This window comes from Larus michahellis, chromosome 6 (assembly GCF_964199755.1).
Source record: "Larus michahellis chromosome 6, bLarMic1.1, whole genome shotgun sequence".
Lineage (NCBI taxonomy): Eukaryota > Metazoa > Chordata > Aves > Charadriiformes > Laridae > Larus > Larus michahellis.
Window position 1 is genome coordinate 59,856,629 of NC_133901.1, and position 17,836 is coordinate 59,874,464.

The 17,836-nt window shown below is 47.8% G+C and overlaps 1 protein-coding gene across 3 annotated transcripts in view; it reads right to left on the minus strand.

Moving 5' to 3' along the window:
• The window catches only part of SH3PXD2A (SH3 and PX domains 2A), a 264,890-nt gene that overhangs the window by 176,158 nt on the left and 70,896 nt on the right, over nt 1-17,836 (minus strand). For all 3 annotated transcript variants that reach the window (XM_074593122.1, XM_074593123.1, XM_074593121.1), the window contains exon 3: nt 8,560-8,635. In XM_074593122.1, coding sequence (XP_074449223.1) covers nt 8,560-8,635 — 76 coding nt within the window. The remainder of the gene's footprint in view (nt 1-8,559; nt 8,636-17,836) is intronic.

A 17,836-nucleotide genomic window follows, 5' to 3' on the forward strand; every position in this document is an offset into this window, starting at 1 on the left:
AGCTTAATAGATAGAGAAAATAAGGTAGGAGAAATCACTTGCGATCAAGCAGCAAATTCCCAGGTTCATTGTTTCCAATCTACAGGAAAAAAAATAATCACAACCTATTTTAAGCGTGTGAGTATATAAATAAATCAGCTGCCCCAGCCAAAAGGCAAAGTGAGCTGAAAACAGACTCAAACAGGGGTCTAGACTATCACTTAGCTGTGAATCTCAGCTGGGCTCTCTCAAACAGGGGTCTAGACTATCACTTAGCTGTGAATCTCAGCTGGGCTCTGCTCTAATGCTAGGGAGCTTAAATCTGAATACAACAGAAGACAAGATCAGGCAGAGAAGCAACAACCAGAGGGAATATCTAGAGCCCATGGGGCTGCAAAGCCATCCGAGTGCCTGGCAAGCTTGATTCCCATGTTAAAAAGCACTTTCATTATATGGGCTATTTGTTGATGGATTGTGGGAAAAAGTAGATTTCAACCCAGAGATGAAGACAAGCAAACCCTTATATAAAGTCACCCTCTCCCCAGCCTGTGGGTTGAATGCAGAATGCTCTCAGACTTGCTACATACCACCCACTTTAGATTACAGACTTGCAGAGTTATTTTTAAAAAATAATTATAGTAGTAGAGGGCACACTCATCTGGTATGGCTGCCTGAGGAAATGACAAGCCCAACGCAGCTCAAACTGCTTTTCAAGTCTATAATCGTGTTTATTTATTGCCTTTAAAAACAAGAATCAAAATCTAACTAATTTCTGAGTAAAAATGTCTGTATACCTCCCCAAGGAGTCCAAGCTGCTATACTGCACTGAAAACCTGCCCTGGCCTTTTCAGTCTAGCATCCAGTGATGAAAAAAACCCAGATAAACCCCATTAGCTCTGGCTTCAAGCAAACCCAAACCAAATGCCCCTTTCCATTCTTTGTTTTCCCTTGCAACTGTTGGCTTGATCATTACAAAACTCTCATCAGGAGACTCAAATGGTCTAATGAGAGGTGCATCATGTTCTGCATATGCTGATTTCTGCCCAGAGGTGGTTTCTGGTTGAGCAAAATACCAGCTCTTAACCTGTGTGAGAGGAGCAGGTACAAGCCCCAGAAAAATATTCTGTAGGTTTTTCCTATTCCAGTCCCTCGTTTCAGCTGCCAAATGGTGGATTTTGATTTTGTGCGCCGAGAAAGGACTGAAAGAGAGGGAAGAGGACCAGGTACTTGGGCAGATGCCAGTATCTTTTTTCTTCCCCACGTTTTCTTCCTTTTGTAATGAAATCAGGCCTTTGTCTCAGGCCCTATTAACGCCCAAAGTCCTCCAGAAGGCCTGATGATGCCTGTGAAACAGGCTCAGCATGCAAAGCCAAAAGCCCCCTGCAGTCCATTACGTGGCGTTGTCACAGCCCCTTCCTTGGTGGCAGCTCTGAAAGCCGGTGGTTGCTGGTGGCTGCCTTTTCCACAGCTTCTTCAACAGGAAGCAGCCTAAGGGCATCCTATGACCTCACACTTGACGACTTCGTCTTTCGAACAGAAAAGACTTAAACCCTAAAAATATCTCCACGGAACCCGAAGAAAATAATACGCCTGCCTGCCTGCCCCCCTCGAAATCATCAATCCTGCTGCTGCCCGGCCGAGGAACAGCCGCTTCCTCCCAGCAGCCCTTGCTTTCCCTTCAAGCTCGGAGCCGACAGGAAATCCATTCTCCTCTTGTGAGAGACAGGAGATGGATTTTCCGCAATACCTCCCCTAGCAAGGCAGAAAATAGAAAGAAACAATAGAAACTGCTTTCTCAAACAATAGGAGCTCCTGAAGAGCAGCTCACCAGAAGCTCGGCATCACCCAAGTCCTAAATAAGCTGGAGTGGAAACAAGTCAAGGACCTGTTAGCTGTCTTGCTAACACACTGCTCTGGCTCAAATATAAGTTCATTTCAAACCTGGAGTCACTCTCCCCTTTCAAAGAACAGGCAGGAAAACTGAAAATATGTATATTAAAAGGAAATTATATTGCATTATGGAGCAGTCCCCAAAAAGCTCTCCATAGCTGTTCAAGCCCCCAGCATCCTGTGCTGCAGTGCCATGGGTCACCTCCCCACCCCTTGGCAGCTCCTCTGAGGTGGGGACAGGGGACTGTGATGCTGATTTACTGCAGGTGGGTGGAAGGCGCTGGGGGGCAGAGCACCCCTTTCTCCATCCGAGACAGTTTGCTGCCCCATATTCAAGAAAGCACAGCAGAGTATCTCAGTTATTTGTGTTACACAGGTAAGGCTCAGCAAACCAGATGTCTGAGACTCTTCTCTCTCTGCGTATGTGCGCCTATCGTGCCTGCAAGACTACCCCTGCATAGTAAAGGAATGCCATTAGGATAATTTAATTCATAAATGCATTTAACCTTTTTTGACTGGTTCTGAACTGCTGCAACACTACTCATTTCCGTGTAGGTCAGGAATTGAAAATGACTCCAAAGAAAAGTTAAAATCACTTACGAACACCTTGTTGCCCTGGCTCAGAGCACTGTAGGAGAGGAGAATCAAAAATGGAAAACAAGTCTGAAATGAAATATATTTTTGCACATAAAATCCAGCTAAATATTAGGACAGGGAATGCATTTCCTTTTAAATTCCAAGCTAGCAACCACCTCTCCAAAGGAGAAAATAGCCTACAGTAAGAATATCAACAAGATTTCTAAGGGTCCTCCTCGGCCAGCATGCTCCTTACGGTCCCCATGCCCTCTGTCTCCCGAGGTGGGCAGAATAAATGGTGAAAACACCTGGCATGCAGTGACCACCGCTGAAATGCTGCATCTTTGACAAAATTGCACATGGCTGCATGCTAATTTTGCTGATCCTGGTCTCGATTTACACAGGTGGAACATGAGCCGCTGGATCCGAAGGTCAGCGTGGTGCTGGTTGTTAGGATGAGCCAGTCATCTCTGCTTCAGCACAAGAATAACCGCCCAAGATCTCTGAACAAAACGCTGTTTCTCCTCCAGCCCAGAGCAAAACAAAAGGAGCAAAGCTGGAATATGCACAACCGAGAGGAAAAAGAGCTGCTCTCATCACCATGGACCAAATCCTGCTGTCACAAACGTGTTCGAGCCTTTCTCCTCAGCTTTCTCTTCCCCAAAGACAGCACTGGAAAGGGCAGGGGAAAAAAAAAAAACTCAACACACTAAACCGAAACCGAAAAGCAGACATATCCACCTGGGATGCAGTTCATCGGCAGGAGATCTCCTTCCCCACTGCAGCCCGTGAGCAGCAGAAATGGAGGCGAGGAAGGTCCCGGCCGGCGTTTGGCGAGAGGTTATTCCCCGTCCTCCTGCATTGTGCAAAATGGGGAGGCTCCCGCCGTGCTCCCTGCCTGCCGGCAGCCCTCGCCAGCCCCAGGTATCTGGGCGGTGCTGGGATGGCCTCCCGCGCCCTCCTGACTCACACATGGGCCTGGGCTCGGCTGGGGCTCGCACCCCCGGCTCCCGCTTTGCCAGGGGAACAGCCTCCAGCAAACCTCGGGCCAGGGGAGGAGGAGAGGCTGGGGCTTCTCTGGGGAACCGGGAGCCTTGCCCAGAGATTAATTAGGCAGGCAAAGCCCTCCCAGCTCAGAGCAGCTCACCCCGCTCCCCACTCGCCGTCGCTGGCACGAGCCACGCGCCGCAGCTTGGGAGGAAAAAATGGGGCCAAACCTGTGCTACCTGCACGGATCTTCCTGCTGCCCTGTATTTGCTACCTGTCCTTAAAATGCCTTGGCTGGCATACTGTGTGTTCCCACTGCCTTGGGGTCCAGGAAGTAGAAAGTCCCAGAGACCATTTTGAGATGGTGCCGGGGCGTTTCTCTTCTCAAGGGGAAAGCAGGTCATCAGGGCATGGCAGGGCCAGACAACGGCTGGTGACATCTCATCCACCACATCGGCTTCCCTCCCGCTGCCCCAGGACACAGCCACCAAGGTCCACTGGCAGCATGCACCCTGAAGAGATTGGTTACCTCTTTCCTCAGCCTAATCAAGGGAGGAAGAAAATCCAAGTGGGAAAGAAAGGAAGAGAGAAGGTGTCTCTCTGGCAGAGGCTCCCAAGCACTGGAGGCAGGGACTGAAGCCAGGCCTGGGTGCTGCTTCTGCAGCTGCCTGACTGAGCTGGTAGGGCAGCCTGCACCAACCCTCCTGATTCCCTGGGATAGCACCCAGCTTCCCAAGGGCAAGGACAACCAGGCACATAAAGCAGTCTCCTGGAGCAGGATGTCTCCCTCTCCAGGCAGCACGGAAGCTGCAGAGCAGGCACTCCGCAAGGATCTTCCCCTTCCAACACAGCCTATGCCAAAATCTCCAATTTTTTCAGCAGGGCTCAAAACTGGTTTGAAGTCCAGGCAGAGACCAAGCTGGAACGTGGGCAGAAAGTGCAAGGGGTTGCCATCATCAAATGCCCAGCCCTCCGTGCCATGGGAAGCCCTAGCCTCTCTCCGTGGCAGGGATCTGCAGCCCAGTAGCCAGCGTGGTGGGATGATTTCATGCTGTGCAGTGTGTTTTTCCCAAGGCCATGCTTTGGAAGACACAGTGGAGCAAGACGAGCTGACATCCCTCCAACTTCAGCTTTGTCTCCAGATGGCTCTTCCACTTAGCGCCAAGAGAAACGAAAAACAATGCAAGCCCTGGAGTCTTGGGTCAACCGCTGCAAAACTGTTAATCCCAGGGTTGCGTCGCCCCATCTCTCATTTGTATTTGCCACTGTGTTCTCCAGAAGCACAACAGACCATTCTTCTCCTTCCAGCTGAAGTTCCTTTATTAATTACCTCAAGATCCCTGAAATAAGGGAGCCCAGATCCATAACCTATTCTCTCTGCTGGTGCAGATATGAAAGTAGCAAAGCTTTGAGTCCACACTCCAAAGATCGCTCTTCAGATATGGAGTGGTTTAAGTGATGGAGAAATCAGTGCACTGCAAGTGGACTCAACCAAGAGTCCCACTAGTACAGCCAAGCACTGTTTTTCATCTGTGTTTTCTTACAGTGACAAACCGTATTTGGTCTAGAAAGGGGGTTTAGCAGCAAATTTTATTCTCACTCTTCCACAATCTCCCTCCATCTTCTCAAACAAAAATTTCTTACCACCAACTAAAAAAAAATGCTCTCTGTCCACCCCACAAGCAGGTTTTCTTATGTGGTTTGCTTTTTGCCTCACCTCCCCTGATGCAAACTTTTCCAACAGTAACAAGGGAAAACAGAGAAATGGAAGGAAAAACTCAAGGGAAAAAGAAAAATGGGGAAAGGGAAGGAAAAATATAAGTTTTGCCCTCTTGGTATGGTAAAAAAAAAAGCCAAACCTCACAGAAAAATTGAAGGCAGGAGAATGACTCTCAAGAAGTTAAACAAAAGTACAAACTAATCCACAGGGCATCTTTTACAGGACTAGCTGACACTGCTTATTATTTCCTTGCTCCTCTTCATGGCACTAAAAGCAACATAGTCCTTACTCGTGTAAGAGGGAAGTGGGGGAAAAATACATACAAAGAAAGAAATTGATAAAAATAAGGTTAAGTTGTCCAGGGGAAAGAAAAACTGCACTTTCCTGCTGTTGAACCCAGTATGGTTTCTCACTGGAGGGCAAGGCTCTGAACTCTGTTATGCTTTCCTTGGTTTTTACAGGTAAAAGGCTTCCAGCACAGTCAAATACCAAAGCCTGATTGCCCCAACAGGGAGGCACCTTGCCCAGTAATTTGCAACCATATAATCACCCCGAACCAGCAGCAGTGAGTGCAAAGGGGGCTATTATCTGTGCGTAAAGCAAAAAGCCGAGACATAGCATGACTCTGCCCAAGCAACAGGACCTGGACTGTCCAGCCTCTTGCTCCAGATGCATAGGCAACTGATGCTCCTGATCCTACTGAGGTGACAGCGAAGCACACACTAGCCCTTTCCCTGTGGGAAGGAGATGGGGGAGCTTGCTTTCACCCAGTGAGACGTTCTGCATGCCCTGTCTGTTATCCAGATGATCATGAATAGACCAGGAGGGTGTCCCAGAGGCCATTCATCTCTTGGTTTAGACATCTTCCCTTCTCCCTCTCCAGGCCCGAGATGGATCCAGAGTCCTGGATACCCCAAACCCTGCTGTGACTAAACAGTCAGGGTGTAGGAAGGGAAAGATTACGCTCCTCCTTTGGGACCCGCAATAGGCCACCACGAGGGCTGGGTGGCCCTGTGGCCCAACTTGCTGTGGCCATCCCTTAGTTCTTTCCTTCCAGCCCTTCGCTGCAGCAGGAGATTTGGGTACCACCACCACCTACTTCTGCCTATGGAGCAGTGGCTGCAGTGGCTGCTGCTGCAACTCCACCATGCCACGGGTGACCTGCCCACCAGTCATGGTGCATCCTCTGCCATGGCAAAGTGACCTGCAAAGGTGGTTCCTCAATTCCCAGGCTCAGATCATGCCTTTACTTCAGGAGAGCACCATGGCATTGCTAACAAGCAGGAATCACGGGCTGGCATGCATTGACTTTCTAAACCAGACCTGATGGGGGGAAGTCGCCCAAGCCTGCAAGCAGCATGGGCAAACCCTGGGCACTCAGAACCTAGCACGCAGAATCACTCCAGCTTGGCTGAATCAGGCCCATAATAAGCAAGCAAGATCATAACATCTTCATAAAAGTAGGATTTAAGTACAAACATCTGCCCTGCTGTTTTTTAATTAAGACAGTTTATAGCTAGGTATTCATTTCAGTAATCCACGGCTCCGCTGCAGAAATGCCATGCGTATTCTAATTAAGGCAGTTAGTTTATTTAACAGAGTTTGACATTGTTTGACATTTAGCTGAGTCACCTTGTTCCTGGGTAAAGCAACAAGGGCTTTTCAGCAGTTCAACAAGAAAGAGGCAGAGATTTGATATCAAAAGTAGAACGTCTATCACAGAAATTTTAAATTAAATACAGCTGAGGTCTATTCTATTCTGGCAGCTTCTCTCTTTGGGACACTAAGTCAACCCAAATGTTTTCCAGATATAACTCTTCCCTTTAAGGACACGCAGCAGTACCATCTCCCTCATGTTCTTGGAGGGTGGGAAGGGTAGGGAGTGTTGTAATGGGCATATGGGATATATCTCATCCTCCGCAAATATCACCCACCCATATATTGGGACATCCATCCCTAAGAACTGCACATAGGCTGAGCATCAGTCACCTGCATTCAGCCAACATTCTTCTAGGACAAAGTAAAAGAAATGGGCCATTGACGGTCAATACAGGAGGAACAACTGCTACCTGCAGACAGAGATCCTACAGCACTTCACCCAAAGCCATTTGCACTCCTGGACAGTGCATTTCAAGGATCTCAAATGCTTTCCAGCAAGAAAGGCAGGCCAGCAGTATCCCTCCTCATCATACAGAGGTTTCACAAAGTGACTTGTCTACAAGTCTGTTGTTGGCACAGCTGGAAAGAAAGCCCATGCTTAGACTCCTCTCCTCATCCCAGGTTGGAAATGGAGGGCAACACCACCTCCCCCTGGCTGCAGAGGGTGTGGATGCAGCACAGAGCACTGCAGAGAGCAAATCCCCATCCTGGGGCTGTCAGGCTGCCATGCTGCTCTGCTACAGTTCCGATGCTTGTGTCACGTATTTGCACTGCTGGTTTCCAAGTCCCAGCTTCCCCGCTGGCCCTGGAGCTGTGCTCACCACACATGTGGAGCAGCTGCTCTGCCTGCCAACTGTGTTGGGGACCGCAGCATGCTCCTGGAGAGGACTAAGCCCTCCCATCTCAGGTTCTCTTTACAGACCTTTGGGGAAGAGCTAGGATCTCCTTTTTATAGTTAAAGACAGAACAGACCTTTTAACAGGCTGAAAATACTCCATTTATTCTGGCAGGCAGTGCAGTGAGCCAAACTTTAAACCAAGAGCCAGAATCGTGCAGTCAGACAATAGGAAGCTGGCCTGAGCACGCATTTCCAAGAGCAACGCTGCGGTATGGCTCATGTTCCCTGTGCCATCCCTGCAGTCACTGCTGGAAGAAGCTTGTGTGGAAGTGTGTGCCGTTACCCTGAGGAGAGGATATTCATCATGTCCAGGCCCTCTCTGAAAGCTGTCAGAGGGACAGTGGTTCAGGCCAGACTTATCTTTTTGGCCAGCGTTGCAGAAATCCCTGTTTGCTTTAACCTTCTTTCATTTTCTTTATATCCCAGTGGCAACTCTAATTATTCATTCCTTATTGTACAGTAACACTGTCTGCAGAGCTACGGCATCCAGAAACAAGGAAGACGGCGTCTCTGGTCTCCAGTGGCCTAAACAGTTGGCGGCCCAAGCTCAGGCTGTCTGGCTGCACCCCACAGGCACAGCCCCCCAGAAGCCATTGAATCCCTTTGTATGGCAGGGCACGAGCCAATCTGAACCTGAACAGCTGATGCAAGATCTCCTGGGAGCCCTAAACACCATGCCAGTTATTTTAGGAGGTGGCGGAGGTCTGGTATCACAAGGCTTCATGTACGAGCTCCCAGGGAAAAGGCATTTGTAAGAGTGGCCACAAAAAGTACTAGAGACGGTGGCTGGGGAACTGCAGTCCCCAACTGCTCTCACCCATCTTATTTAGGGTTTTCCCCACAGCATTACCTGGTAGAAAAGGGATGATTCTTTGCTTGGGGTCTTTCTGGCCTCCTTCGATAGGGAACTTGTCCAGAAGCTGCATCTGCAAAGGAAAAAGAACAAACGTCTTAGGGGGAAAACGGACTGGCTGCACAGGGACCAGGGGACCTCTTGGTCTGTGTGTGGTTTAAAAGAGGATTAGCAAAGCAAAGCAACTGCAGGAATTACTCTGCTTCCTTGCGGGGGAGTCTGTACAGAAAAAGGTACGACACAGTTCACTCCAAGAAAAGGAGGGCAAGTTTCTGGCAGCACAGAGGAGCTGGGACAGGGCCCAGGCAGACATCTGAGTCTGGCCTTGCTGACGTTCTAAAATTAGGCGCTCATTCTTCATTACAAAACACACGCCTTGTCTCTAATCCACAGCCTGCCCGCTTTGTGGAGACACAGTTTTTACCTGTCCCTGCAACAGACCACCCGCCTGGCTAAAAACGCTGTTCAAACAACAGGATTAAAGCATACTTAATAAAACAGCCACTCTGCCTTCTTTGCTGGCAAGGCACTGCCCACTGCCCCATGCAGTAAGAGCACTCCTGCTTTCCCAGGGAGAGAGAGATGGGTTTTGGGGGAATATCTTCCACTGCAGTCCCTACATGGAGGACTGCAGGAAAGGGCAGCAGGGAGGGAGGCAGAGAGCAGAGCATCCCAGAGGACACCACCACCATGAATCGCCAGAAGGAACAGCTCACGGTGGGCGTGCTATCAGCCCACGGCAACCACTCTTCAGAACATGGTTATGGACCACCTGAGCCAGAGTTTCACCCACATCAGCTGAGATCTTGCCCCACCAGCTCCTAAACCCTGCCCACCACAACCACCCGTTTCTAACACAGCCCTGAGGGCCAACCAGGCTCGGGATCCTGTCGTACCGCAGAGTCGCAACCAGCCTTCAACCTGAGGAGCTCAAAGGGGTACTGATGGCTATGGCCAGCTTGCACAGTGGAGCAGACCGCTGACCACCAGTGACTTTCTATGGTAGCAAGCCTAAGAAAGCAGTACGCTGACCTGATGAGCCCTACAGTTTCTCTTTGGGTGATGAACCTGGATGGACCAGTACTACTGAGGCTGAACACCAGCTGAAAATGCCACGAAGAACCTCAGCCAGAAAGGAATGAAGCACCTGCTCCAGTGGCACCTTCATGGACCTGCCCAAGAGGGACCATCCACAGCCCTGAAAACTGCCAGAGCCTCTCGCCCCTCCCATTCATCCTCTGCACCCTTTCGCTGTCATTCAGCCCATGGTGCTACCAAGATAAATACCCAAATCTTCTTATTCTATTTAATTCCCTCCCATGTTTCAAATGTCCAATGCAATGCTCTATGTCCCTGATAATCCTACATGGAAGCCCTAGCTCCCTTGGGCTGTGGGAACACCAAAGCTCCTGCTAGCCCAGTGATTCATTTCCAACAGACCAGGAGAGATGTCTTTCAACTCACAGGCCCTGCTGCTTCTGAGGAAGGTAAGGAACCTGTTACTTGACCTTGCAGGATCCCTGTCTCCTCACCTGAGCTGCATCTACGGCTCAATACAAATACCTAAAGTGGCAGCAAAAGCTGCAGGGGGAGGAGCTTGTCAATCAGCATTTAATCTCAGCAATGCTACATGTCCAGCAGTGAGGGTGTGTGAGTTAACAGCAGTTTTGCTACCTGAACAGATTTCCTTTAAAAAATATTTTTTTGCTAACATGGGGAAAAAACAGCCAGATTATTAATTTTTTTTTTACTGTTTTTGTTTCAAGCACACAGCATCCTTCTCCTCTTCCACCGCACACAACATCTCCAGCATTTTCACCATATGGTACAGCAAACCAAAGATCAAGAGGAAACTCAGGAGTAGAAGGAACATCTGTGCAGGAGAAAAAGTTAAAAGATCCCACATGTTTCCCCATCAGGGAGTCAGCTTGGTAAATAAATAGACCATAGCTTTGCAGATTGTTAGCTAACTCACTTTTCTGCCTACAGAGACGTGTTTTTTATTGAAAATGGGAAATTTTGTTTTCTTGTAGGTACAGCTCTGGGTGTCTGAGGTCAGGCATGGGCAGGCGGGAGTTTTGTTCAAAGAAAAAAAAGAAAGAGGGGGAGGGAATCCCCACTGACTGACTTGAAGTTTCCCTGTTGCTACACTTTTAGCCAGGAAGGCGATTCTCACTTTACTACACGGTGACTGATTCAAGCTGGAACCATTACAGTCAAATTCCCATGGTTATTCTTGGAGTTAGATTAGCTTGGCTAATACAAGCCTTTTTAACCACATCAAGAGAGTCACAACGTGTATAACTTAGCACTATTTATCTAAAGGGTGGATATCAGCAAAATAGATACAATAAACTGCAGCTGGAAGAGTTTTGCTAAACTTTATCCTAGACTACACTTTCTGCCCTGGCTCTTGCCTCTGCTGGGAGGGTCTGGATGGCAGGGAGCTGGGGAGGCAGAGGCACTCAGGAGGCCACCAATGCAATTCATGGGGACACAGCTTGTCCCAAGGCAAAGTCCTCGGGAAACATGGAAGATTTCTCATTTTCTTCCATACACGAGACAGTATCCTAATGGGCAACATGCATGCATTTGTGTGAAACAGAAGACAAGGAGTGAAGTTGCTGCTCCTCTAAAAGCCCATACAAGGTTGTGCACCCATGGAGGAGTGTGACAGTCCCTCTCCCAGCCCCTGACCCCAGACGACACTTGCTGCTGGCTTGTGGATCAGCCCCTGGACCAATGAGTTGGGCCTTGCATTTGTGCTGCCCCAGCAAGAGATGGCACAGTGCTGGGCAGCTGTGCAGGAGGTTCAGGAGAAAACTACTGGCTGAATGTCAGGCATGGCATGGGAAACCCAACAGACCTAAAAAGGATTTGAGCAAAGACGTAACTGCAGCCCCGAAACTTTGCCCCTGCCTCTATGCCTGGCTGTTCTCATTAACACCTAAAAAAGCATTCCCAGCATAACTATGTCTGTCCAGGTAAGTATTAGTGGCACAGAGAACGTGCAACACAGACTGGAAGGTAACGACTGCCTTTCAGCTCTGCAGTGCAGGAAACCCTTCAGGATGTTAAAGACAAACAAAGACCAGCAGAAACACAGAGCCTTCCTCAGCCCTTCCCTGCACCCAGTTCTGCCATTCAAAGCCAGTGCAAGTTAGATCTAAAATTCTAGAAAAGCAGGATTCTGCATCGTCCCATCCACGAAGAAGGATGAGAAGCAGAAGATGAGGAAGAGATGGATGCAGGGGAAAAAAGCAGCAACGGACCTGAATGAAACATCCCAAGTCTCCTGGAGGTGATGGGGTATCCTGGGCCAACACCTAACAGCCCCACTCAGACCAGTTCTGTGAGAGGAGACACTAACCATGGAGATAAACAGAGCAGCTGCGAACGGAGGGATCTAAGGGCCGAACCACAGAAACTGGTAGTCACCACTTTCCCCACGTGGATGATTAACAGCCAAAGACCAATAAACAGATTTTCAGTTCACTTAACTAGATGTCTGCAGAGCATCTGAAAGTCAAAAACTCTTTAGCCCATGACAAATGTTTTTCGATGAAAGGAAATTATTATTGTTATTATTGCAAATATGCATATGATTGATGAAAAAAATCCTTCACTTAACATCACAGATTATTCTGCTCAGACATGGGCGTTCTCCACAAGTTGTTGCTCACATCTTTGATATATGACATTTAACTTCAGGACACAATTTGCTGAATGAGAAAGTCCTCCCATCACCTAGAGTAAAACTGTCCCAGCATGAAGGGAAAGAAGGGAAGCCTGGATGCGAAGTCCCAAAGGATGGAGTTAGAGCGGTAGCTGGCTTTGGGCAGGCAAGAAAACACAAGCGGGCAATGCATTTTGTCAAACCTGGGGGAGCTCATACTCATACCTGGTTACAGGTGTTAGTATGTGAATCCCACCGCGGGGGAGCCTCCAGTTGTATGATGAGCATGATCAGCAGAAAGAAATCCATTACCATGTCACTGTACCACAGGGCGGGGGATCCGTTTGGAAACAGGGAGGGTATATGGAAACCGGGAAGTGAGCTTCCACCCATTTGGGCAGTATGTCTGGACTCAGGCTGAACAAACACATCCCACTCCTGCTTCTGGCACAACAGATGCACGTCCACAAATAACTCACCACTAAAGTCACCTCCCCAGCCTTTGTCTCTCCAAACTGTTTTGCATATGCCAACAGCTTTCCTACATAAGCCCTGCACGGAGTCCTGCCTTCTGCTCCGAGCAGCTTCCTTCTTGCTTCTGTGCAAAACTCATTTAGAAGATCTGCTATAAGCCTTGTGGTCCAGATTATGACTTTCTTACAGTGGTCAGCAAATAATCATGCAATTAATCCCATTAAAAATCAAGGGAATCACTTCTGTGAGTGGCTGCTCATTAAAATGGGAGCAGGCTCAGAGTGCTGGCCCACTCCACTCCTTCCTACTTGCACTGTGAGATCACTTGACTTGCAAGAATGGCGTAGGAAGATTTCAGCGGTATCAACTCTCACAATAACTGCCCTTTTTGTTGAAGTCCCAGCTCTTGGAGCTGAACAACTGTTTGAGAATTAGCACTCACTGTAAAAACCAACCAAACAAAAATGACTCTAGCTTTTATGATGCAAGGCATGAATTTGCAAACATGACCCAAATTCATCCTTCGAAGTCTAGAAACTGACAGGCAAATAACATAGAGTCACCACACTTTTGATACAAATGTAGGGAGCTCTGGAAGCTGCCTCAGGCATGTAAATGGCAAACAAGAGGTGCAGCCAGTGTCCTCACTTACAGCTAAGCTGTTACTTCCTTCTCATCTCTGCTTCAGGCCACCTTTACCCAAGAACGCAAGTATACCATGAAGAAAGAGATACTCCTGCACACAAGGACTGTTCGGGCTCAGCAATTGCCAGCTGATGGCATTTGCGGTCACTCCGCATCAGTTCTGCTGTGAAAATAAGATTCGGCCCCTGTCTGCCTTGCGACAGTACCACCTGATTAAAAATCTTAACAAAGAAAAACAGGCACCCTTTGAGATGCTACAAGTAGCATCTCTGAGGACGAGAAGCTAAGCATCTTTCTGATAATTATTTACTTACTACATTTTATTTATCTTGGTTAGAGTTTCATAAAACAACATTTCTTTCTGCTTTAGATATAAGGACTTCAAGCATCTGATGCTAAGGGGTGACATCTCTTCTGCAAGAAAGGCTTTTCCTCTGCTGTAAGCCAACCAATGCGGGGAACATGAACATATAAACTGTTCAATGGGCTGATCCTGTGGCATTTGCCAGTGGGAACATAGTTCCTGATTTTGCCTCAAGGTTTTGGAAGTTTGTGACCAAATCTAACTCCCTGAAATTAATCCACTTAGCCATTTACCTGACCTCCACCTATGCCTTACAGCACAGGCTCTAGCTGGAGTTTCCTGCTGGGCTGTTAATTCCTCCCCTTCCTTCCTTGCAGCAGTTTCAACTCTCCCCCAGTCAGAACAGTGAAGTTCTCCACACCTCTGAAAATGAGCAAATTAGGACACCCACATAACCTCTTATCAGCGTGCATATCTTGCTGTTCCTTTTGAAGTGGATGTAGGTTTGCCATGTGCACAGATAAAAATCAAAGCCCCACAGGAGGTCAGCACTGCAATCATGGGAGATTTATTTTAACACACAAAGACCCTGAGGATGACTTTCATCCAAACCCTGTACTTTGGCAAGTGAAACAACATCCACCACTGCAGACGGATGCAGGACCCTGATCTTTTGCAGAGAGAGATGGGGCCTTGCTCCCTTTCTGGAGTGTCTAATTTACTTTTGTCCCAGAGAAATAGCGGATGAAAATCAAACCATGAACAAGAGATTGAGAGCAGCAGATTTTTGGCAAGGCGCCCCCAGAAACCCCAGCAAGTTTGCCTCCTTACTTTCGATCACTCAAATTGTCCAAAGGCTACAACTCTTCCTACACTAAATGCCAAGACACATATTAGCTTCCCATTTTCCAAGTGCTCATTAGAAAATGCATTTTCTTATCAAAAATGAGGCAAGCCTCATAATAATAACTTTACTTTAGCCACTGCTGGACTTGAAAGGTAAAGCACATGAGGACGCTTAAGCACCAGGCACATGGTGATCGCAGCTCTTGGTGATCCCTTCTCATGAGGCTGATCTGATCTCAGAGTCCTAAGGAGGAAAGAGGGGCTACAGACAACTGAGAGATGGGGCAGAGGAGAGGAGGCGTCTGTACGCGTATGGGGTTTTGTGCACACTTTTAAGAGAAGGCTGCCAAAGAAACTGGAAGAAAAGCGAAGATGCTACCAGGGATCTGAAACTGGTGATGATGGAACTCATACCCTCAACAGGAGGGGTTCGGCACATCTGCAAATCAGAAAAGGTTGAAAGTCCCTGATGTAGGTTACAAAAGCTTAGATGAGAAGGGGAGGTAAGATACGAGAATAGAAGAAGGGTTATTAATTAAAACCCTGAGGAGCAGCAGCAATTTCCTTTCATTTTGAAGTTGAAAGCCATCTGTGCTGCTCGCTGACATGACTGATGGTTACAGCATCATCAGCTATATTCTGAGTTATAAACAGTGTGATCTGCAAGAAAGGGAAAGGCCAGAATCGGGTTGAATTCAGGTCGTCTGCCAGAGTTTTCCCATGGATAAACCTCTCTGGCCCTGTCTCCACTTCTGCACCTGCAAAATGCACGACAGACCTCAGGAAGGTGGCATGAGATTTAATCAAGAGCCATCAAACGCTCTGAGCCTTATGCTGCAGAGCAGGAGTCAGGAACTGAATCCATCTACAGGAACTGTACTCACCTAAAATCAGCAAGACAGAAGCAAACGGAAAAAGTATTATCAGTGGTTTTCGGGTATGCTTATCCTCCTACTCGTGGGCTTGTCCATCTGTAGCATATTGCAAATCCCAGTTAACTAGAGCATGCCAGGGGGTCTCCAACTTAAGAAAATGGCTAGCCACCATTTCCATCAAATGGATCTCATGCTATTAGGTAACGTATCAGCATTTAAATGGCAGCAGGTGAGAACAAGCAAGAGAGTAGAGAACATGAGAGCCTGTCTCTACAGATTCACCTGTTATACGCCTGTTCAGAAAAGATCGCTTCCTCAATGGTTTCATAAGTGAAAGGACCTGATTTACCCCAGCCCAGAACTGTACCTGCTGAGATCAATGACAGAAATCCATGCACGATGGGGAACAAAACCACTGCCCTAGGGGCAGATCCCTCTGCAGGATACAGCTGTTGCAGGATTTCCCCTGGATGTAGGTCACATTGAGCTTCTTTTTATTCCTCCTCTACTTCACCCTCTCACAGGAACAACAAATCAGTTTGCTCTCACAGACACAAGACAACAGGAGGTCTGCCTAACTCACACCCCTTCAAAATTAGTGAAAACAGAGCTGTTCCTGAATATAATATCAATTAGAAAGAGCTTGCAAAAGACTTGGAGATCTTTGGGTGAGGGCATGAAACAGACTAAGCACAGCACAGCCCATCTGTTAGCTGCTCACACATATAACTGACATCTTACGCAGCAGAAGGAGGTGAAACTCCATCTCTTCCTAAAGCAGTAACCGGTTCCACAGTGCAGCAGGAATAATTATATCAGGCAGCCAGTGACACTGACTCTCTCCTGGTGTTACATGATGCCACAGCATGCAAGAGAAGTGCATTAATTCAATCCCTGAGAAGCAGCAGCAACTGGGTTTCCTTTTATTTGAAAGGAAAAAAGAAATTAAAGCAAAAACTGTCCGGGTAACAGGCTGACATGCCTGACAATTACAGCATTATAGGATATGTTCTGAATTAAATATAGTGCAATCCATGAGAAAGTCAAACAAAAGCAGGAAAACGCATATAAAATAAAGAGAACAGACATTTACAGCATGGTGTAATCCCCAAAGGGAAATGCCTCTCACAGGTCTGAAAATTTCCACCAGAAATCTTGGAAATCTTACAAACCTCTCAGTATCCAACTAAAACAGCCAGGGCAGGAGAAGGGGGGAGTGGGGACTAGGGGTCTTTCCCCAACATGATCCATCAAAAGAGGGAATGCCGGTTCCCAGCCGAGACATTTGCCATTTTTCATACAGAAATGCAGCTTTCTCTAAAGGCTCCACAGAACGAGCCCAGCGTTTGTGGCTAACACAGACTGGCAAAACATTCTGAGGTGCTGGTTTGGGATAACAGAGGCATTTGGTGCATCTCTGAAGAGCTTCTCAGAAAGCCCACACTGTCCTTTCACAGAGCAGCTATTGATGTCCCCTGCCAGAAGCATTTTCTTTCCCCAGTACTAAATTAGACTGGCCTCATCCGACTTAACCACACTGGAAGATGCTTGGACAAAGGCTACTTCATACTTTTCCGTTTCTCCACGGTAATTATACGTCCCTTGTTACTCCAGTATCTACAGTGGATTTGTCCCGACAGCATCCCTGGAAAGTAAGGTCATACCGTAATGCCTGTTTCAGAGAGGCACGGAGAGAGGAATGCCGCAGTTAAGTGGCACAGGAGGGTCGTGCAGAGATGTCAGAGCCACGCTGATGCCATGCCCATCAGGTCAATTAGCCAAGCTTCTGAGGAAGGCTTATAATGTTGGGAGGGGGTGCAAACATTTTGCCTTTTTTCCAGAGCTAGTACACCCGGAGCTAGCACATCCAGAGCCCAGCAAGATGCTCAGATTTTTCAACCGGGGCATGTCCCCCAGATCACAGCAAAATTCTGGGCTGGGGAGAAGAGCTGACCTCAGCTGTAGAGCATCCTTCCTCACCTCCTGCAATTTTTCATCCTTACAAAAATCACAGGCCTTGAAGGGTCCCTTCAGACTGCACGTAAGCAGCAAGAGCCCAACGTGCTCTGGTGACAGACACTGCAGCAATGGTGACAACTGCCCTTGGACATGAAGGGGTGCAGGACCAAGCTTTCCCATAACACTGGCCTCCAGACAGCAGCACAACTACATGTGACAGCACTGTCAGAGCAAAGGTCCCTTTTTTAAATACCATGACAACTCTAAGAGCTTCACTGAAAGGGAACAAAGCACCAAGGTCACTTCTATTCATCACGGCTTCCTACATCCCTTAGGAATTTTAAAAAAATATTTACCTTCCATCCTTCTTTACATTTCAAGCCTTTCAAGCCAACCATTGAAATACAGTGTAGCCCCACTGAGCTTTTTGGGTTTACTGGTGCATCAGCCTTACTGAGCCACCCCAAAAAGGCTCACAATGCAAAAAATGCAAGT